The sequence below is a fragment of the Heloderma suspectum genome, chromosome 7 (genome assembly GCF_057233095.1).
Source record: "Heloderma suspectum isolate Gila_16-S chromosome 7, 16-S_ref, whole genome shotgun sequence".
NCBI lineage: Eukaryota > Metazoa > Chordata > Lepidosauria > Squamata > Helodermatidae > Heloderma > Heloderma suspectum.
The window spans coordinates 71,120,807-71,143,973 of record NC_139464.1 but is presented as its reverse complement, the minus strand read 5'-3'; the positions used below and the strand labels follow the sequence as shown (position 1 = coordinate 71,143,973).

The 23,167-nt window shown below is 44.0% G+C and overlaps 1 protein-coding gene across 1 annotated transcript in view; it reads right to left on the bottom strand.

Moving 5' to 3' along the window:
• Positions 1–23,167, bottom strand: part of WIF1 (Wnt inhibitory factor 1) — a 52,399-nt gene that overhangs the window by 14,354 nt on the left and 14,878 nt on the right. Inside the window, exon 3 of the mRNA XM_084810581.1 lies at positions 12,975–13,083. Within this exon, the coding sequence (XP_084666707.1) occupies positions 12,975–13,083 (109 nt within the window). The remainder of the gene's footprint in view (positions 1–12,974; positions 13,084–23,167) is intronic.

The following is a 23,167-nucleotide window of genomic DNA, read 5'->3' as shown; positions in this document are numbered from 1 at the left end:
AGGCCTGGTTTTGGCACAGAAACAGCCTTGGTCACCCTGTATGATGACCTACATTGGGAGAAAGACGGGGAGTGTGACCCTGTTGATTCCCCTTGATCTCTCGGCATCTTTTGATACCCTTGATCATGGAGTCTTTCTGGGATGGCTCTCTGAGCTGGGAGTGGGAGGCACTGCATTGCAGTGGTTTCGCTCCTACTTGGAGGGTCGCCTCCAGAAGGTGGTGCCTGGGGAACACTGCTCGGCCCCGTGGATTCTCCAATATGGGGCTCCACAGGGGTCAGTTTTGTCCCCCATGCTGTCCAACATCTACATGAAACCATTGAGTGTGGTCATCCAGAGTTCTGGCGTGTGTTGTCATCAGTGTGCTGATGACATGCAGCTCTATTTCTCCTTTTCATCTTCTTCACATGAGGCTGTGCCTGTCTGTGACAACGGACTAGATGAGGGCTAATAAACTGAAACTCAATCCAGACAAGACTGAGATGCTGTTGGAGGGTGGTTCTGCTGCCTGGATGGAGGGTGTTCAACCTCTTCTGGATGGGGTTGCACTCTCCCAAGCGGGTCCGTAGCTTGGGGGTCTTCCTGGAACCATCTTTGTCACTTGAGGCTCAGGTGGTCTCAGTGGCACGGAGTACCGTCTACCAACTTTGGTTGGTGGTCCAGCTATGCCCCTGTCTGGACAGGCATAACCTGGCTTTTGTTGTCTATGCTCTGGTAATCTCCAAGTTAGATTACTGCAATGCACTCTACGTGGGGCTTCCTTTGAAGATGGTTCGGAAGCTGCAGATTGTGCAAAATGCAGTGGCCAGATTCCTAACAGGGACCAGAAGGTCTGAACATATAAGACCAACTCCGGCCTGCTTGCACTGGCTGCCTATATGCTTCCGAGCTCAATTCAAGGTGCTGGTTTTAACCTATAAAGTCCTATATGGCTTGGGACCGCAATACCTGATGAGACACCTCTCCCGAAACGAACCTACCGTACACTACGTTCAGCATCTAAGGCCCTCTTCCAAGTGCTGCCTCCAAGGGAAGCTTGGAAGGCAGCAATGAGGGAGAGGGCCTTCTCGGTGGTTGCCCTCCATCTGTGGAACAAGTTCCCTGATGAGGTCCACCTGGCACCAACATTATTATCTTTTAGGTGCCAGGTTAAGACCTATCTCTTTTCCCAGGCATTTGGCAGCACATGATAAGTTTTAATCAGTCCTGGATGTGTCTTTAGTTACGACTGATAGTTCAATGTTGTTTTTAGTTATATGTTGTTTGTGTATATTATCTGTGTGCTTTTTTTGTAAATGGCTTTTAAACTTGTTATATTGTATTTAATGTTTTAACTTCTGTAAACTGCTCAGAGTGCTTCTGCTATGGGGCAGAACAGAAATGCAATCAATCAATCAATCAAATAACTATTGCCTTCATGCGCTGTCAGTGCTCTGCTTATATGCCAACCTTTTATGTGCACAAGACAGCCTCCAATAAGAGTATCCGAAAAGCTCCCCTAGATCAGACCAGCTTTCCATTTAGTTCAGGATCCAGTTTGCAACAAAGCGCATATGTTATTATTAATAGGGTAACACCACATCAGAAAAGAGGAGAACTGAATTCTGGTAGTCCATCATTGAATTCTCCCCTGTTTATATATTGCCACATTTAAAATAAAGAAATGGATCAGACAACTCCCCTTTGAAAAAGAAAATATTCCCAGCTCTGACCAAAATTGTTCTAAATCCATTGAGTGAATGATCTTGGTCTCCCATGTCATGATATCTTTACCCTGCCTGCTACAAGGAGTCACATTATTAATTTTTGTTGGATTGACCGATCATTTCTCTTTGCTGTGACAGTAAGGAGATACCTGGGGCTGCACCATAGGATTTCTTTTCTATTTCTGGATTATCAGACGGATCTATCACATATGTAAACAGATAATTTTTTGGCTGCAAGATGTGCTTTGAAGCCACATGATGGAGAAACCTTGCTGATGCTAAACAGAGGAGCCCCTGAGCTTGTGATAGAAGAAAAGTGAGATATCAATATAATAAAAGAATCCAGAGCTTGCTTTAAAACAGGGGTGGGCAACTTTGAGGAGTCTGGGAGCTCTTTTCACCCCCGCCCCCTGGACTCCTCCATGAGTCACATTCTGTGGGGATGCCTGAAAAAAAATCATAAAAAATGGCCACATTTGTGCTAATAGAGCCCTCAATAGGCCAAATTTAGCTTGTTTGGAGCTAAATTTGACCCACATACTGCTGGGTCAAATTTAGCTTCAAAAACCCCCAATTTGGCCCATTTTGTAAAATAAAATAATAATAATATATTTACTATGGCAGGGATGCAGCCTGCATGAGGCCTGCGGACCACATGTTATACACCCCTCTTTAAAGATAGAACTGAATTTTATTGAGAGAAAAGGTACCAGTAATGTGTAACCAGGGTTTTATATTAGAACTAATAGATTTTAGCATAAAGTGTTTATGTTAAAAGATTGCAGTGTCAAACCTTTCACTTTCTAAATAAGATAACAGTTAAGAAATTTTGGGGCAGGGGGAGAGAGGTAAAGACACAGGTTTAACCAAATGTGTTCAGTGTTCTTTATGCAACAAATAGATGCAGTGGGCTGCTTGTTTCAATACAAATGTCTTCTTTTTTAACTACAAAGAGAAAGGCAGTAAATCTGGAGTGTTTTCATGAGGAGAAAGGCCTGGTAATCCCCCAGCCTTGGAATGCTGCTCTGTGGTTGTTTCAGCTGAAGACTGCTTGAGATTAACAGTGACACATATTTGTTGTCTTTATCGCTAGCTACTCATTGATGCTTTTAAAAACAGCATCAATTGCTCAGTCACCCCACCACATGTAGCACATTTTGAGGTTTTACTGCAAAATACTCTGCTAGTAAAGATATTTCTAGAAAAACCAATGAAGTCTGAATCTATTTTAGTGGGTAATCATCTCAGAGGCTGTTCACAAAAAATGCTAACCCATACTCAGTGGTTGAATATGGGTTGTTGTTGAACTGTGGGTTAGCGTGTTGTCTGAAACCAGGACATTTTCTGCAGAATGGCTTGTTAACCATGCAGTGTGGCTTGTTAACCACCCTGAACAACCCAACAACAAACCATGGGTGCTCAAGTGGCTTGTTTGAGAAAAATAAGCCAGACTGCATGGTTAACAAGCCACCCTGAGGAAAATGTCCTGGTTCAGACAACATGCTAACCCACGGTTCAACAAACAACAACACACACTCAAGCACTGAGGGTGGGTTAGCATGTAGTGTAAACCCAGTCACTCTCTTTGCAAACAATAGATGATCATAAATGTAACACCAGCCAAAATATAAGAAGTGTTAATTACAGATGTTTTTTCTACTAAATCTATATCATATTTTTCAATGGCTCAAGTGGCCTTGGGGCAGAATGGTCCGAACGATCAAATTCTTGCTTTTGTATTATTTTCATCCTCCCAGTCTTTAGCTCTGCTTCTGTTCCCATTCACAGCAAAAGAAAATGTTCATCACTTACCTACATTATTTCAGGATAACCAGTTCCACCAAGTCTTAAATTATGAAATGTGTCATTTTGATGCACACACATACATTTCCAACTAGCATACTGAATACTACTGCATGCCATATGTATTAACTTCGTGCAGGCTTACACATTATATGCATATATTTTTGTATGTCCGCACGTGTTCACCAGATGGAAATACACTCTAGATCTCCATAGCAGCCCTGGAACTCAGTCACCAGAACTACAGTTACAGTGAGCCTACTTTCATTCAACTCAGACCTCCCAGAATGTAAGGATGTCAGAGAATTTCTCCACGAATCTCCGGGAGGCCGAATGCCAGCGCATTCAGCCCCCCGAAATTGGTGGAGAAACGGTCCGCCCCCCCCCCCGGGATGGGACTTACCTTGTGCAAATGTCCATGCCGCCGCCATTTTACTTGGAAATGCCGCCGCCGCCATTTCCAAGTAAAAAACAACAACAACAACAAACGTGATAGGCTATGTAGAGATTTACGTAGCCTATCACGGCTAGATTTTCAAAAAACACCGTGATAGGCTACGTAAATGTTTACGTAGCCTATCACGGCTGACTTTGGGGGGAAAAAAAAAAAGCGCCGCCATTTGTGTTCCTTATTTGGGCACATGTAGTCTACGTAAACATGCTATTTGTGTTGCCCTTATTTTCGCCGTAGTCTACGTAAATGTTTACGTAGACTACACATGCCCAAATAAGGAATGCAAATGGCGGCGCCCATGGGCGCCGCCATTTGCACACGTGCTTTTTTTGGTTTTTTTTCAAAGTCAGCCGTGATAGGCTACGTAAACATTTACGTAGCCTATCACGGCTGACTGCAGGGATGCAAACGGCGGCAGCTACGGCCGCCGCCATTTGCGTCTCGGCAGGACAGCAGGATTCGTGGCCGGAGGGATGGGCGCCTCCCCCCCACCCAGAATTTCAGGGGGAGGGACGGAGCGCCTCCCCCCCACCGCGAAGCAAGCTGCGGGACTTTCGTCCATTCCTACCAGAATGTCAGTTAGCAGAGCTCCTTGAAACAAGAAGCCCTCTCTCTCCACCAGACTGGAGAATGAAGATAGTGGAGACTGAGTACTGGGCTTCAGCCTTCCAAAATGGTCAGTCACTGAAACAAACATCAGATTGCTGGGTGACAGGACCAGCCCCAAACACTTTGCTGTCTGAGAAAAAGGGCAAGGTGGCGTCCCTCCATTCCACATACATCATCCAACTGGACTGGCAGTTGAATTTCATTTCAACACTGATGAGGGACAGTATCCTTCGTGGTACCTGAGGTCAGCAGGCTAGTTTAGGGGGTGCAGCACAGGACACATGGCACACTCAGCTCTGTCTCCAAAACTTTGCCACCACTCCTTGCACCCAGCACCTGCCACCTCAAGCAACCACGTCATTCTGCCTAACGGAACAGCTGGCCCTGCTGATTGACATATTGTGCCCCAAACCAGGCCTTTCTACACGTGTTGCCTGATTCTTATGGGAAATCGTGTTTCACAGCACAGTAATTTCAAGGATTCAGTTGCAAAGTTTGTAGTTCCTCCTCTCATAAGAACATAAGAAGAGCCCTGCTGGATCAGACCAAGGATCCATCTAGTCCAGCATTCTGTTCACACAGTAGCCAACCAGCTGTCAACCAGAAAACCACAAGCAAGACATGAGTGCAAGAACACCCTCCTGCCCATCATCCCCAGCAACTGGTGTACATAAGCTTACTGCCTCTGGTACTGGAGGTAGCACATAACCATCAGGACTAGCAGTCATTGGTAGCCCTCTCCTCCAGGTATTTATCTAACCCCCTTTTAAAGCCATCCAAATTGGTGGCCATCACTACATGTTGTAGCAGCAACTTCCATTAACTATGTTCTGTGTAGTTCCTGCGCTCCTTTTATCTTTCCTGAACCTCCCACCAATCAGCTTCATGGGTTGATCGTGGGTTCTAATATTACGAGAGAGGGAGAAAAAAGTCTTCTTATCCACATTCTTCACACCATGCATCATTTTGTAGACCTCTGTCATGTCTCCCCTTACCCTCCTTTTTTCCCAAGCTAAACAATCCCAGCTGTTGCAACTTTCCCTTATGGGGAGATGCTCCAGCCGCTTGATCATTTTACTTGCCCTTTTCTGCACTTTTTCCAGCTCTACAGTACCCTTTTTAGGTGTGGTGACCACAACTGTACACAGTATTTCAAGTGTGGTCACACCATAGATTTGTATAAGGGCAGTATGATATTGGCAGTTTTATTCTCAATTCCTTTCCTAACTATGCCCAACATGGAGTACGCTTTTCTTTACAGAGGCTGTGCACTGGGTTGACATTTTCATTGAGCTGTCCACCTCAAGCCCAAGATCTCTTTCTTGGTCAGTCACTGCTAGCTCAGATCCCATCAGCTTATACTTGAAGTTGGGATTTTTTGACCCAACGCGCATCACTTTACACTTGCTTACATTGAACTGCATTTGCCATTTGGATGCCCATTCTCCCTGTTTGGAGAGATCCTTTTGGAGCTCCTCACAATCCCCTTTTTGTTCTAACCACCCTAAATAATTTGGTGTCATCAGCAAACTTGGCCACTTCACTGTTCATTCCTAATTCTTTTCAGATGTGGAACATCAGATACATTGATAATAAAGTTCAAGGACTCTCGTGGTTACCAAGTTAACAGCTCATCTGACACTAATAAGTCTGCAGAGCAGACAATGCAACTGCAAATACAAACAACCTTTTCTTCACATCTTTCTAACTGTCATTTCAAAAAGCATGCAGTTCACATAAGAAATCAGTGTTGTTGTATGTATTACCTATGTAATGGTTGCAACATCAAACAAGGGCTTGTGTGTGTGAAGGAACCATCAGAAATCCAACAGCAAAGACAGACCTTTCACAGAAGCGTACATTTGCTCAAGCACGAAGTTTTTCAAAGGAGGCCATTCCCCAATTCAGCTAGAGCAGGGATAGGCAACCTGGTACCCTCTAGATGTTTTGGACTACTAATCCCATCAGCCACAGCCAGCATGGCCAATGGTGAGAATTATGGGTGTTGTGGTCAAAACATCTGGGGGAAACTGAGTTGCCTACCCCTCAGCTGGAGTCATCAAGTGATATACACCATTGAACAACGAGATGTTAAGTGATACATGCGTATGTGCAAATCAACTTGGGTCTCTCCAGATGCTTTGTAACAAAATTCCCATCATCCCCAACCATTGGCCATGTTGGCTGGGGCTGATGGGGATTGCATTGCAAGACATCTGGAGGGACTTAGGTTGGGGGAGATTGCCTCATAGTATGGCCACCAAGTGGGAAGCTGGTGGAAATGCTTCTGTGGGCAACAATTCTACGTAGCAGCTGTAATGTGTGAGATTCATCATGTGGACTGCCTCAGCTACAGGTAGAGTTTTCACATCAATACAGTACACATTATGGCCTTTACATATGGCAATATTGCTATATGGAAGCATTTCTAGCAATGTCCCATGTGATTGCTACAAGGTACGAATTTGCCCTTGTTTGCCTCTGTCCTTTTAGCCTTTGCTCTGAATGTCCTGAGAACCTACACGATGGCCTTGACAAGCAACCGGCAGCCCTACCATGAGCCACATGACTCAGGCAGCATACTGGGAGGGGCGGCGGATCGTGCCTCCCATCTTATCCCTGACCTGCAGAGCTGCTCATCACTGCTGCCATACCTTCACCCCATAGCTGCTTCTGCGGTTCCATCAGCCCATGAGCTGTGGAGCGCCACTGCTTTTGCTGCTAAGGCAAACACCATTTAACTTTAAACAGTATTTGACAGATGATTAAAAACTTAAAGAGTTTTGGCAAACTCATCATGGCAAAGTGGCGGTGGCACAAGCGCTCTCTGGAGACTCCTCACCCACAACGCCTCACTCTGAGGAAGGACCCTTTCCTCAGAGAATGGCACTGAGGGGCTAGATGGCCCTGGAAATGTTGGCAGTGTCTGTGCTACCACCACTAAAGCAGAGGCAAAAACAACGAAGAGGAGCGAGACAGGAGCCAGAGGCAGTGGATCTGCCCATCTGCCTCAGGCAGCATCACTTATTTCCTCTGCCTTCTCCATATTCTCTCACATTTCCTCCTCTGATCCACCTTCCCGCCAATCTCACACTACACTCTCATAGCCTCGTTCTCTCTCTTCTCTTCTGTTTTCATTCCTTACCCAGCCTTTCAGCCATAATCCCTTTCTAAATGCTATCTCCTTCTCATCTGCTCATCATCCAACTCTGATCTTGGTCTTCTCCAGTCATGCTTCTGTCCTTTTCATTTTGCCGAAACCGCTCTGACCGAGTTTTATAATGATACATCAAAGCAAATAAGGTGAAGAAAGAACTCCTAACCTCTCCCCAAACCCCACCCTACTTTGCCACAACACTCCCACCTTTGCCATGGCTGGAGATATTGTTGTCTTCCCTGTCTCTCCTGGAACCCTTTAGTCATATTAAGTTGGTCTGTTTCATTCCCTCTCCTGCAACAGTTGCCAAGTTCTGTTTGTTCCTGTTCAGTATCTTCAGGATGCATAATTTCCTAAAAGTGAAATCCATGTGCTGGTCACCATTTGTCCAGACTGCTGTATATTCCCTGCTGCTGGCTTTTCTTCTCCTCACAATCTCTCATTGCTTTAGTCAAATCAGATGACTTTCTGCTTAAGCTTTCATCACCATGAAGATGCCACTCATCTCGTAAAACTTCTAGGTAACAGGAGTTTTGCCTAGAGCAATTGGAGCCTATGCATCATTAACCAACTCTGGATAAAGGAGGGAGCTGCATGGAAACCAGCAAAGGAGGCCAGAATAGATCCCTGTCCCCTAAAACAGATTCTGGGTCAGATTTGCTCACTTGTTTGAGCAGCTAGAAGACCTGCTCACGCTGAATACAGATGGTCTTCTCCATATCTTCAACTGCACAGAAGTCCAGTCTGACAGCAGGCCTCTCATTTAAAGTTTTCCATTTCTCTGCACCTGACTACTGGCCAATCAACACAAGCAGAAGAATCAGAATACAGGCATGGGAGATACATGACTGAGTGCTCTTTCACATTAAAAAAACACACATAGAGGGCTAGGGTAAAATACTTCTCTCTTACTTATTAACGGATCAAAGCCTAGGAGTTTTTGAGATGCAGTAGCTTTCCATTATGCAATCCACCCACCATCAACTGCATTTTCAAGAAGTATAATTACAGGACGGCTCTACCAATGACTTTTTCTGAATATCTGAAACAGTGATTTATTTGTACAATTATTTACAGCCTGCCTTTTGGCCCTCAAAAGGACACCCAGGACAGCTTACACACACACACACTTTAATACAAAAAATAATAACCATAGAATCATATAGAGTTGGAAGGCATCTTGGAGCTCATCTAGTCCCATCCCTGTGCAATGCAGAATCTGCAATTAAGGATGCAACTACAGCATCCCTCAGAGATGGCTGTCCAGCCTCCGCTTAAATACTTCCAGCCAAGGAGAGCCCACCACCTCCTGGGGCAGCCTGTTCCATTGTCAAACAACTCTTACCATTGGGAAGTTCCTCATAATGTTAGCTGAAATCTGCTTCCCTGCAGTTTCCACGTGGTGTTTCTAGTCCTGCTCTGTGGAGCAACAGAGAACAGGTCTGCTCCATCTTCTGCATGAGACTCCTTTAGATACTGGAAGACTGCTATCATCTCAACCTTACCTTTTCTTCTCCAGGCTAAACATACCCAGTTCTTTTAACCACTCCTTGTAGAACTAGGTTTCCAGATCCCTCATCATTCTGGCCACCCTCTGCTGGACATGCTCCAGTTTCTCAATGTCCTTCTTAAACTATGGTGCCCAGAATTGTGTACAGTATTTGGAACTAGTTTCTGTTTCTCACTGCTTATCTCCCCTTCTTGCTCTCTTATTCCACAGAAGATCATCTGCTATTTATGCAATTTGTCTCCTTATCCTGCTCCTATCTCTGTGCCTCTGCCATGCTGCTCCTAATGCTTAAAACGGCTTTCCCCCTCGATTTATCATCTCCTCTTTCAAATCCCTTTTCAAAGTCCACACATTCAGCAAAGGCTTTCCTGAACTCCATTTGCCCTTTTCAGTGCAATATAGAGCTTTTCTACATGAGGCATTTATTATTATTCCCTACTCATGGTTGTGAATGGGTTCTTTAGACAACGTTGTAACCCTCCAGTTTCGCTTCTGTTTATAAACAGTACTTTTGGCGAGTTTTTTAGAGCAGGGAAAATGGGGTATTATTTCTGATGGGAGAAAGAAAACATTTCTACTTGTGTATTCATGCTATACCACTATATCGCAGTGCCACCTAGACGTTACGGTGGACAAGCAGGAAAGGAAATGCCCCTCGTGTAGTGCTTGGATCTCAATTCTGTGATGTAACCAAAAGTAGATACAGCCAATTAACAGCCCCATGTAGAAAATCCCATAGCCTGCTTCTTATTCCACCTGCATTATTCTAACAACCCTCCTCTTGTTCATCTAATAGAGTCCATAAAGACATATCTAAATCGGGTGTCACTTCTGTTTTAGACAGAGCACCCAGATAACTGTGATGTGGTAATGGAAGAATACATGTACACATGTTTAACAGAGTCAAAGGCTAGAAGCAGATGAATTTGGAGAAGAACTCATTGGGAATTTCTCCTACATAAGCCTTATTGATATTACTGGGAGTTGCATGAAAGAAAGCCACCTGTATCAGTGAATAACCTTTGTGCCCTTTGTCAGATTCATATTCCTTTATTATATCAATCAGCAGAAAAGGCACATAAATGGATATAGAAATAGAAGGCAGATTACAAGCTAAGTAATGCCAGCACATCACAAAATATCAAATGTAGTAGGATAGACAAAAAATAGGCCAAAAGACCTTAACATATTATTCTTAAGAGTGTTTCCAGACCCTAAGAGCAATTGCCCTACTTTATTCACAGAGTTTTACAGGGGCAGGGTGGTCAGACAATGTCACCTTCCATTTGTACCCCTCTTGTGTTTTCCTACCACTTCTTGTATCTTTTTCTGTTGCCACAAAACATCTGTTAAGGAGGGAAAGATGGAAAGTGCTTCCAGAAGAGGCTTTTATCATGTCATCCCTCTGCCTAAGTTTCAGAAATTTGCGGGAGTCCAGACATTGTCATCTTCCACTCGTAACCCTTCTGCGTTTTCCCTACTGCTTCTTCCATCTTTTTCCTTACTGCAGAAAACCCATTAAGTAAGACGCTGCACAATGCCTTCTGATTGGTAGCACTAGGAGACTGGCATGTGGAAGCGGCCAGAATTGCTGCACAATGTCTTTTGATTGGTACCACTAGGAAGCACCTCTCAATTTCACTCCTACAAAAACAGCTGAACAGAAAGATTCCCATTTCAGATATATCATTTCTGCAAAATTCCTTCCCTAACAGACTTGTGTAATGTAGACAAGTTTGTGTAACATTTAGAATCCACTCCATGTTTTCTACTAGTTCTAGTACACCAGAATCTGGAAAGCCAGTGTGGTGTAGTGGCAAGAGTGTTGGACTAGGAGCTGGGAGATCCGGGTTCTAGTCCCCGCTCGGCCATGGAAGCTCACTGGGTGACTTTGGGCCAGTCACAGACTCTCAGCCCAACCCACCTCACAGGGTTGTTGTTGTGAGGATAAAATGGAGAGGAGGAGGATAATGTAAGCCGCCTTGGGTTCCTTGCAAGAGGAAAAAAGGCGGGGTATAAATGCAATAAATAAATAAATAAAATAAATAAATAAATAAACAGCCCCAACCCAGGTTTTACTTATGGCTCAGTCTTTTTGAAGCTAAATCTCTCAGGCAGCCATGAAAGATTCTGGTTGGCATCAACGTACAGATGTGCTTGCCTGCTTTGTACTGAAGTGGTTTCAGTAAAACTGGACTTTCCCCTTGAACACTTTTCTGTATTTTCCTGGGTCCATGAAGAATCTGACAGGCTGCCAAGGCAAATGCAAAAGACTATCTTTTTAACAGGTGTTCTTTGCCACCTAATAATTATGCCTTCCACCACTAATTTTAATTACCCCACCCTCGTCTTTCAGTCTAGTACAGCCTTCCACAACATGGCATCCTCTAGATGCACTGGACTACAACTCTCGTCATCCCCAGCACAGCTAGCTGGGATAATGGGAGGTGTAGTTCAATATATCTGGAGGGTGCTGGGTTGGGAGAGGCTCGTCTAGTACATCATCAATGCGGGTTTAAAACACTCTCCCCCCACCCGCAACCACACTGTACAGTTACTGTAAAGTGATGCTACCAGCTGTTATTTTGGCTACTGGTATGGAGATACTGAAGACTTAAAACAGTAATGCCTTTGTGAGTATTCTGAGTGGGAATCGTATTTTACATATATATTTTATGCTTTGCACTTTGGACTAGCTCCTACTAGATTGCATCCATTAGCAAGGCTAAAAAGGTTGTCTTGTATACAGAAAATATATAAAAGGTGCTCTTCATTAGATAGTTCAGAGATGGGGTTATGTCAAGTTGATAACACATTATTTTCTACAGAAGTAATGTTCAACATCATGGCAGACCTTTTTTATATGTAATAGCTCAGTTTGTAATATAGTATCTTTTTAAACTACTCATTGTCAAATTATTTCCTTTAAAACAGGGGTGGGAATCCTACAGGCCACATGCAGCCACCAGGCTTCCCCATCTGGCATTCTATCATATTTCCAAGCTCTGTCCACTCTCCTTGGCCCCATCCCCTCTGCAGCCGAGTTTCCCCCCATTTCTCATCTGAGCACTGGAGGGGGAGGGGAAGATTGCAGGAGAGAGGAGGTTTCATGATCTCCCCAACAGTTCACTGGATCCATGGGAAATAGCTGAGAAGTGAGGAAAACTGCAGAGGGGGCAGGGTGAGCTGGGGAAATCTACAGAGAGGGTGCTCTCTTCCCGCACTGCCAACTTGCCCCCTGTCCTCACTGCAGTCTCAAAAAGGGGGAAGAGAGAAGGACAAACAGAAAGTGACTGACAAGGCAAAAGAGATAGGCGGGGGGGGGGGAGAAAAGGGACAGAGAGAGAGCAAGAGAAAGAAGGGGCACAGAGAATAGTTGATAAGAGACAGAAAAGGGGAAAGAGAAGCAGGGGAGAAAAGGGTTATAGAGAAAGCAAGAAAAAGAAGTGGGAGAAAGAATGGGCGATAGAGAAAAGGAGAGAAAGAGAAGGGGGAGAGAAGGGGTAATGGAAAGTGCAAGAGAGACAGCAAGAGATATGGAGAGAAAGAAGAGAGAGAGAGAAAATGTGTCTTTGGCCCTGCCCATTTTTGGCTCTGGCCACACCCACCACTAGCATATGGTCCTCCAGAAAGTTTATGCACACAGAATGTGGTTCCAGGTGAAAAACATTTTCCCATCCCTGCTTTACAAGAATAACATGTTTGGACACATACATGTACACAGATGCCACAAACCTGAGGCTTGGTAAGGTACTGTTCCAAGTAGAGGGATGTTTACAGTTGGGTCAGCCATTATGCCTTTATCCAGTGATCGCAAAGACAGGAACTCGTAAAAGTATTCAGCCTATAAGAAGATCAGTGCATAAGACATATTTATTTCATTTTAATCAAACTGGTCTGTCTGTTGTTCAGCATATTAATTCCGATGAGAATCCAACTAAGACTGCAGTCTTGGTATTGCAGTCAATACACACTTGTATTGAATACAATTTGAGCTGTATTGAATACAATTTGACTTACTTCTGAATAAACATGCATAGAATTAGGGTGGATTTCTGTCTATTCATGGGCATTGTAGTTTTTTTTTTTTTTTTTTTGCTACTGCGATTTTTAAAATATTTTCCTCAAATTTAAACAAAAATACAAAGGATCAGAATAAAGTCTGCAAAAGCAAACTGAAACCTCCAATGACTATGGAGATATGATTCTTAGTTTTTCCAAGATCTGAAACAGAGATTTGAAAATATTCAAAACCTGCCCAAATTCCCAATTTACCATGCAGATGTTGGATGCAGCCTTTTTAATCTTGAATCCAAATGTTAATGTGTGACACTTCCCTCCTCAAAATTTAATTTAGACGTTGGCATCTCTTGATGGCTTTGATTTTGGCAGGGATCAGGTAAGAAATCTTATAAGCCATCAGCTGTCAAATACTAAATCAATATTTCATATTTGACAGTTGATATGTGACAGTATTTGATAGTTTACATATAAGGGTAACTATCAAATACTGTCAAATATCAACTTCAGATATTAAACATTGAATTTGAATATAATTCAATGCCAAATATAGATATAAGATATCTGGTGAATATTTGGCAAAGACATAATTAAGGAATAATTTTTAATAAATTTTTAGTAGTTTATATTTTTTTGCATATGAACCAGAAAGTAAAAGAAGATGTCCCTCACTAATTATGGCCCCCTCTTTCTACCTATTCATTTCTATAAATTAGGTTGGGCATGCATCCTACTTTACACATAGAGAAGACAGTCCTCTATTTGAAGGGCTGGCAGAGAACAGCCCTCCATTGGAAGGCACTATCTATTTGAAGGCTGTCCAGTCAAAGTCTGGTTTCAGGAAGGAAGTCCCATAAGAAGGGGGGGCAAGTTGTCCATCAGCAGTTAGCAGTTGGACCACAGTTGAGTGAGCAGGCATACAGGGACTTCCCTACTATAAAGAGATATATTCTGTTTCTATTAAAATTATATTGTTTCTACATTAAAGGGAGCAATGTCTGGAGTTCAGGGGCCAATTCCCCCCCGCCCGGAACCCACCGGGGGCAACCTCCTGTTGCTACCAAAATTCGGCAGTGTGACAGCTCGGCAGTAAAAAAAAGTATGGTACGTTACTACCACACAGCCACTTTTGGTGGCAAACCACAGCTTGTTTTCCTCTAACACAAGGGAAAATTGGCCCTTTTTGGCTCTGGCATTGCTGAATTTCTACAGCAAATTTAGTGGTGGGCAGGGGGACAAAAAAAAAAAAAGAAGGCCAGGGGACAGCATGAGGGCTGTGGACAGCGTGTTGCCCATCCCCGCTCTAAAATGTAAATCAGCATATGCCAATTTTATGTAAATATATCCCCCTTTGTCCTCTTCTTGGTGACACCTAAGTGGCCACCCTACTCTAAAGTCCTTTAAACTTTCAAGACTTGGAAAGGAAATGGAATTTTGCAAAATATGCTCCTCTCAGTAAAGGACATTTGAAAGAGATATAATGCAAAGAGAAGAGTAGGAAAATATGAGAGGACTACAGTACTATTTAAAGGTGGATTTTAATAAAGGGAAAGTTTTTTTCTATTGAAGTATGAGATAGCAAAGTATCAAAACGGCCCATACAGTTTAGTTCGTGAAAACTTGATTTTAAAATAAACTAATCTGGACAGAAAATTTGTTTCGCTCCCTTTAGATCCCCTACAAAGCCATGGCAACAGCACTACTGCCCCAGTGTCTGTTTCTCATTGCTTAGCTTTGATGTTTTAATTATATTGAAAACCAGGTTATAATGGGTTTTCTGATTAGAACAACATGGTCTTAGTAGTATGAAAACAACAACTGGTGAGTCAGTCAAATAACTTCATATTTGTCTTTTCATCTAGTGCTGCCCATTGTGTAAATCTACCTTAGCATTTTGGAATGTAGTTGGTATTCCTAACATAGAATAAATGATTATCATAAAGCTAAGAAGAAACCAATTAGAAGGGTGTAACAGGCAAGCTGGTTACATAATATTGTTCCCTTCAATGCAAAAGAACTGGGGAAGGAGCTGTCAGGGTGGAAACTGAGCCCATAGAACCTCAGAGCAGTTCTGATTCTGAGGAGGAACAGCCATCCGTGGGAGAGGAGCGCACTCTTCCCTCCCAGGCCCTGCAGCGGGCAGAGATTCCTCCTACCGGCATTCCAGACATAGATAGCAGTCCTGGGAGTGAAAGAGCACGGGAGGAGGACTCGCTGGATGCTCGACGCAGAGAGCGACGAGCTATGGAGGGCGCGGAAAGGAGGCGTAGCGCCTGTTTGGCGCGCAAGCAACAGTCACGTCCAGAGGACCCAAGGGAAAAGCAGAGGGACTCTCCCTAGCCCATAAGTCCAGGGTCTGCAAGTGATTCTTGTTCAAATAGGGACCAACTGTTTCCAACCCGGGGCATAGATTACTCTGCTGTTCATTGCTTAGTCGCTGGCGATAGAGTTATTAAGTTGTAAAAGGAATAAAGCCTTGAAAAGAATCCTTTGTCTGTGTCTGGAGTTGGCTACTGGAGTAGACTGAAAGAGGCCGGCTAGGGCCTCCTGACAGGAGCACATATTTCTTATCTTAGATAGATAGAACAAATACTGCAGACCTAGAAGGAAATCAAGGGATCAGATGTACTTCTACCCTCTTAAATGTAGTATCCTACACAAGGCAACAGGCTCATTAACACATAGGCCCTTTCCGGCCTTCCAGTTCTACGATCTCATTTAGTTCTATGATCTATCATGAGCACTATTTAGAGCTGTTTATACTGGTGCTACTGAACCCAGTGAGGGGAAACGTTAAAACTAGTGATGGGCAAACTTACCCTGAGTGAGCTTGTTATTTACTCAGAAAATAACAAACTCACCCATGCTGGCTCAGGTGAAAGTTCTCCCTCAGAAGAAGAACCCTACAAAGCTTGCTGACCATTTTGTAACTTTTTGGTTGGTCCTAATAGAGGTATTGACCTGGGTTTTTATTATTTTTATTCTAACAGATCAATGCAGCTGCAAACATTAGACCAATTCTCTTTAATGTTTTATTTTCCTGGTCCTTTTCATTGCAGAACCATGAATACCTGCCCAAAGTCCATTTCTCTTGCAAGTTGAGCTTTGATAGACAAAATAGCTACATGGAGTAACCATTCTTGTATCACAGCCTTTGCTTGCTGATGAGTAGTAGCTTGCTGATATGTGCTTCAACTTCCACCATAGTTATTGGCAGCATACAACAAAAAATAAATCCATAGTGACTTCCCTGAAATTAGTTGCAGTTGTGTGGGGCTTCACAAGGAAAATTCTCAGAAAGGTCTGTAGGATGTTTGTGAAGTAGACATTTACTTACATATATTTTGAGCCTGTAAATTCTACTGACTTTCATTGTCCCTGGGATCAATGTCCCTTATGGTGATTATCCTTCCCAGCAGCTGCCCCTTCCTCCTGTCTGTGCATAAGGAACTTTGGAACTGGTAGCTCTTGAGAAAGCATGTCAGATAGGGAAGCACAAATATCTGTCTATCAAACTAAACTACTAGTTTAATTGTGCAAGCCACACTCTTTGTTGTAAAGAAGGGCCTGGGCCAGCAACTCACTATTCAGAACATTGATTGTTCTGTTCTAGCACTATTTCTGATTCTCTCTGGCAAATCTCACAAGATCTGGAAATAGGTACATAGATATAGGGAAATAATTTTCCATAACAATCCTCAGGGATGATCCTCACTTTCCCCCCTCATGATAATGGTTTTGCATCCTCTGACCTGGTTTGCATGTAATGACAACCCACAGTATTGAGTATGGGCTGTTAAATCCATAGCGAACCTAGAGCTATGGGTTAACTCTGGATTGTTAACCATGAACAACCCAGGAAAAGGGCCCATGGTTTGTTGTTGAGTTATGAACTCTTGAGTTGTTTTAACTATAGGTTGTCATTGAGTGAACCCAGAAACATGGGTTGTTCATGGGTTGTTTTGTCAGGCTACAGAGGTGGCAGACAAGAGTGGTAAAAAAAACACAGCCACTCCACATGCCAGTACTACACCACCGCAAAGGCATTTGGGATACAGGGAAGGGAATCAAACAACCCAAGAACTGAAAAACAACCTGCACTTTGCCTGATTTCTGGCAGACAAATCATGGGTAAACTCTGGGTAAGGCAACAACCCATATTCCAGGTTGTCATTACGTTTGAACCAGGTAACTGTCTCCAGCCCTGGTAAAGAGTACCTTCCTGTCCCCATGCTTGGGCCCAGATCTGATCCCCTATCTCTCAGTTGCCCCTGTTTCTCAGTCTCTTTTTTGTTCACCCCCACTATCTTCTTTCCAGTCCACCTTACTGAACTTCATGGTAAGGGCACACAGGGCTTTCACTCATCCAGCAATCTGTATACTGATGGGGATATCAAACACAGGTGGTCTAAGCAGTTTGCCTTGCTGGATAAACATGCTGGAAAAACTAGCACCAACTCTACCATGTGCCTTTGAGTCCAGGGAGAGGATGAGCAACTTTCTCATACCATCATCATTGACAGGCCTTGGAGGGGGAGCAGATGTTTCCCAAAGTAGTGGAAATGGACCACAAACCATCTGTGTTTAGAATACTGCCATGCACAAGGGGGTCACAAAGCCCATGTACCTTATGCTGTACAGGCATAAGCTGGGTTAAAAGCTTGATGAGGGGATCATTATGATTCTGTGGACAAGGGAGCAATGAAAAAGGATGAAGTATCAAAGCGACCCAAAAAGCCATCTAGCCCAAACCCCTACTGCTAAAGTTAGCTGGCAGTATTACTTTAACAATGCAAGCCTATGTGTCTACTCAGAGGTAAGTCCCATTGAGTTCATGTACTTACTTTCAGGTAAGTGTATAAGACTGTAGCTCAGGAAGATTATATATCAGAGCAGTCTTCTCCAACCAGGTGCCCTTAAATGTGTTTAACTACAACTCCCATCCAGCATGGTCGGGAATGATGGACATCGCAGATGAAACATCTGGAGGTCACCAGGCTGGATAAGGCTGTATTAAAAAATCTAAAGTATCAGTTACCTCCTTTTTTTACCTATTTATTTACACTTTTTTCTTCTGGAGAAAAAAAAATGACATGATTTTTCTTCTATTTGCAAGATTAAAGAGAATGGACCTTGGAGATTAAAAAAAATATTTAGAAACATTTGTAAAATACATTTCCAAGTGACATTACTATTAATTAAGGGTGTATACTTAAATATTTTCATCTGTCAGTGATGGAAGCTTACCTGATGTGATGAGAGAAGAGTTCACAGCCTATGGGTAAGATCACCGACCTCTTTGAATTATAGGAAGCACGAACAGAACACACAGACTCACTTTGGCCATGCTTCAAAACTACTAAGCCATAAGAACAAAGGCTTACAAGAAGGCTTTGAAGTCTGGGATAAAACTCCTCTAACACACCATCACCAAAGAATAACCTTTTGATTATGATCTCATGAAAGTATAATCAATAACTTACATAAGTGAAAAGTATGGCTAGAAGCAAAAATTGTGTAATTGGATCTTTATTGCTTCCACGGGTTTCTCTACCAGCTTCAGCTTGCACTCTTGTATAATAAATCTCTTTCCCTAAAAGGTAAACTCTGTGTAAAACTATGAAATATCAGCAGCTACTGTTAGCCCTGAACATATTCAGGCCATAAAGGAGGTTTGTGCTGCATCTTTTGGGCAAGAAGTACCCTGTTGAAATCTAACCCAAAATATACGTCAACCATTAACAGAACATTTAGCAAAGTGAAATTTTAAAAATTGATAAGGATTAACCTTTGTAACCCTTAAGGAAAAAATAGGGGAACCTATCCATTTGTTATCTACCTTTTGCAACGTTCATGTTGTTGTTAGAAGCATGTTAGAATATTTCTGTGAAAACTCAGAACTTACTTAGGTTGGTCCAACTTGTGTAAGGTTTAAAAAACAAAGCAACATCTGGGTATTTCTTTCTATGAGGTGACTAGATGTTATATAATTTAAATGGGTTGCCCTGGCTAAAGAGAGACGAACCCTGTAAAAACAAGTGAAAAGAAATCTTTGCCATAGGTGCTATGGGCATGATCTAGCCCACTACAGGCACAGTCAGTGCCCTTCCAAATGAGGCTTTTATCAGGCAATCTGTCTTTCATTGGTACTCCTCCCATGTTTTCCCACTGCTACTTCTGTCTTTTTTTCTTTCTTTTTCTTTTCAGGTAGCACTCTGAACCAATCAGATGCTGACTTTGGGGGAGGGACTTGGCAACTGAGGACACAGGAGTGATGTAAAAACTGCGAAGTGCCCCCACAGGCAGCATCTGATTGGTTCAAAGCACTGCTACTCAAAATGTAAGTATTTTTTTTTCTTTTAAAGGTGTGCGTGGGGCTTGCAGGCTCAGCTGGCCAGGTGCTGAGGCGCTTTGCCAGCAGAGCCAGCCAGGCCAGGGAATGAGGAGGAACCACTGCCCACCCCACCAGGTAAACACAAAACAAGGATGGAAGGAGGGGGCTTTGGCCAGCTGGTGGGTGAGCTTCTACAGGAAGATGGGTGGGTAGATGGGCAGGGCTGTGGCTGCAGGCAGACTTTGGTGGGCAGGCCGGCCAGGGGGTTTTGCAGGTGGCTGAGTGGGTGTCTTATGTGTGTGGATGTCTTCAGCGGTGCCATGGGCCCATCGGCAGCACTATGCTGAGGGCCCACCAGAATCTGGTGCCAGCCCTACCAGCCCAAGTGGATAATACGGGGCTAGAAGAATAAATAGTCTGACCAGGTATAATCCAGTTTCCTATGTTCCTATGATTGTTAGACAGTGGGGTAATCAGTACATTAAGAACCCCCGATCTGTCCCTGGTGCCCAACTCTAGGTACAAATACTCAGAGCTTGGAGTTAACTGGATAGGAATCCTGGAAAGAGAAATGAGATCCCTAGACAACAGGAACCCCAACCATGTAGTTGATTTTGATGATACACCAAGAACTCATGAAGCACAGCAGAGATATCAGTTCCTCCCAGTGTGTCCACCCAAGTGTTGGCCAAGACATCATCCTCTCTTCCAGGATAAAATCATGAACGATGTTAGCTTTGTTATTAAGAGCAAAACTTAAATTTAGCAGCAGCACCAACAGGCTTAATGGGAAGGGCTGGAAAAAACACAGGGCTGGAGGGACTTAGGTTGGGGGAAAAAACCTGGGAGCAGGGAGGGCAGGGAAGAACGATGCCTTTCACCTCTCTAGCCTGATAACTTGTTGGAAGGGCAGCTCAGATCACCATGGCTGGTGAAAGGACTGGAAAGGAGGACAGCTATTACATCTCTGACCCCCTTCCCTCAACTAGTCCTTCCAACCCCACAGCCTGAAACTATCCCAAAGGGGTCACCTTACACTGGCACATTTTAGCAGTAATAGCACAACAACATTAAAAACCAAATAAAAATATCAAAAGGTAGCAAGGATAAAAACAAAAGGAGTGCAGCAGAAGTAAAAGACCAACAGAAGAGAAGAAAAGACCATCAGCAGAAGTCTTCACATCACATGCTACATCCAAAAATGTTCTTGGTAAGTTCAAGCAATGTGGTTGCACGGCAGTTTAAGTCGAGCTCATCTCTTTTGCATAGGCTTGGCTTTCTTGCTTCATGCATTTTAATGAACCTCTTTTATAAATTAGATTCTCTTTACTATGGTTAAGTAAAGGTTTTTGTTTGTGTTGCTTGCTACATGTGCAGACTGGGATGTTGTGCAAATTTAGGCTGCAACCCCATACTCACTTACCTAGGAGTGAACCCCACTGAACTCAATACGGCTTACTTTTGAGTAGACATTTACAGGACTCCCTTTGATCTCCCTCCAGACTTACACCAGCCTTCCCCAACCTGGTGCCCCCAGGTGGGGCATGCTGGGAATTGTAGCTCAGCACAGCTAGAAGGCATCAGATTACATGTCCTCCATTGGCTGCAGCAGACTGAGATGGAGCAAATTATGGGGCAATCGAAAAGGCAAGGCCACAAAGGCAAATGGTCATGCATAAATGTTCCAGTCCAGTATGCAATCAGGCAAAGGCAGGAGTGGTCCAGATACACACAAAGGTGAAAGCACAGTTAGGCAGTACATTACCATACACACTCCAGAAGCAGAGCCAAATGGGAGTTCAAGAGTCAGTAGCACAGAAGGTAAATCACAAAACAAGGTACAGAAAGCAAGGTACTGGACACAAGAGCTGATGAATGATGTTGTTCCAACACTGGCTAGGTCTACAGTGAAGGCTTTTAACTCCAAAGCCTTCTGAGCCCCACCCAGAGCTCAGGTCCAATAATCTGAGCTCCCTGGTAAGTGCTCTACTCCTGAGGAGTCCTTCTCTACAAGCAAGCACTCCGTCTCACAGGGGCCCTACTGGCCTGTTGCTTGAGGAGATGATGCTCCTGGGAGCCAGGGGGTTGTTTAGCCTCTGCCTCAGAAGCACCGTTGCTGCCTCCTCCTCCTCCTCCTGACAGGGATGGACTCCAGCTGTCTCTGAGGGCCCAGGCTCCTGCTGGTCTGGTGGCAGCACCTGATCTGGGGTGTCCCGGGTCCCTGGGGGCTCCAACTCCTTCTCTGAGAAGGACTCCTCTAGTGGAGTCATGACATTGCAGAAGATTGATTTACACTCTCCTGCCACTTTGTTAGCATGCTCTGTAATCATGGCTCTCACTTTCCATGGCTGACCGACACACTCTCCTTGAAATAGGGCTCCCACAGACAACCTCTCAATATATACCTTGGGCTACATTGCAGATCCTATCCCAGGGGTGCACCACCTTTTTGGCCCCAAGGGCTGCATTTGATGCTGGCTTGGGGGCTGCACACACATGTACACACACAGACATGTGTGTGTTGTGGATGCACAACCTCAGACCAGGAATCCTGATACAGAGAGCTCTTTCCTTGCTGCTAGTATTGGTGGGAGAAGCGCCATCTCTGGTGGAAGGAGTGGAGCGTGCAGGCAGTGGGAAAATTGACAGGAGGGGGAAATCAGGTAGTGTGGGGGTCAGGGCACCTGGGGTGTGTGTGCAGGCACCCGGGGGCGCAGGTTGTACATCCCTTGCCCTATCTCATGTAAGCCAATTCTGATAATTGGGCCTTGTTTCTAAAAAGGAAGCATGTAATCTCAAATCCTGGAGGAGCTCCACGAAATTTTGGATTGCAAACCCCAGCCAGCATGGCCAATGATCAGGGATGATGGGAGATGTAGTTCAAAACCTCCAAAGGGCACTTCCTTGGGGAAGGGCGTCCTAGAGCTATGCCTCTCCTTCTTCTGACTGAAGCCCACAGAGAAGCTACTGTCCAGTAGTGACAAAGAGCAAGGTAATGAAGTTCCAGCAGTCTTGGCTGTAACTGGGTTGCTGAGCTTAGCAGACAGGCACACCTAAGAACATCCAAAGAGTCCTGCTGGGTCAGACCAAAATATTTGCACAGTGGCAGCCAGGTGCCCATGAGCAGAGCATGAAGGCAACAGTTTATATATAAGTCATCTGCGCTCATGGTTGTCAACGTATCTTCGGGCAGCAAATTCCATCAGTTCGTGATGCAGGAATGAGGCGCATGCCACATCAGGGCAGCGTCAGAACCTGGGACAGCGCACTGTGGAAGACAGAGGCAAGACCAAGGCACATCAGCAGGGGTTAGGCCTGACACAGGGAACCCAGAAATATTGCTGCTCTTTGGGCGGTTCACAGAACAAAACTTAAAACCACAAAATACAAGAACATAATCAAATGTAATATGAAAAGCCAAAACATTTTAAACAACAGAATAAACTCAAAGTAAAAACCAAAGTAAAACCAAGCACTGTGCAAAGCTCTAACAACACACCAACAGTTTTTAGAACTGAAGGACTAACATTCCCTCTGTGGGTGTGGCTAAAGGCAGAGTGGGGAGAGCTAGACT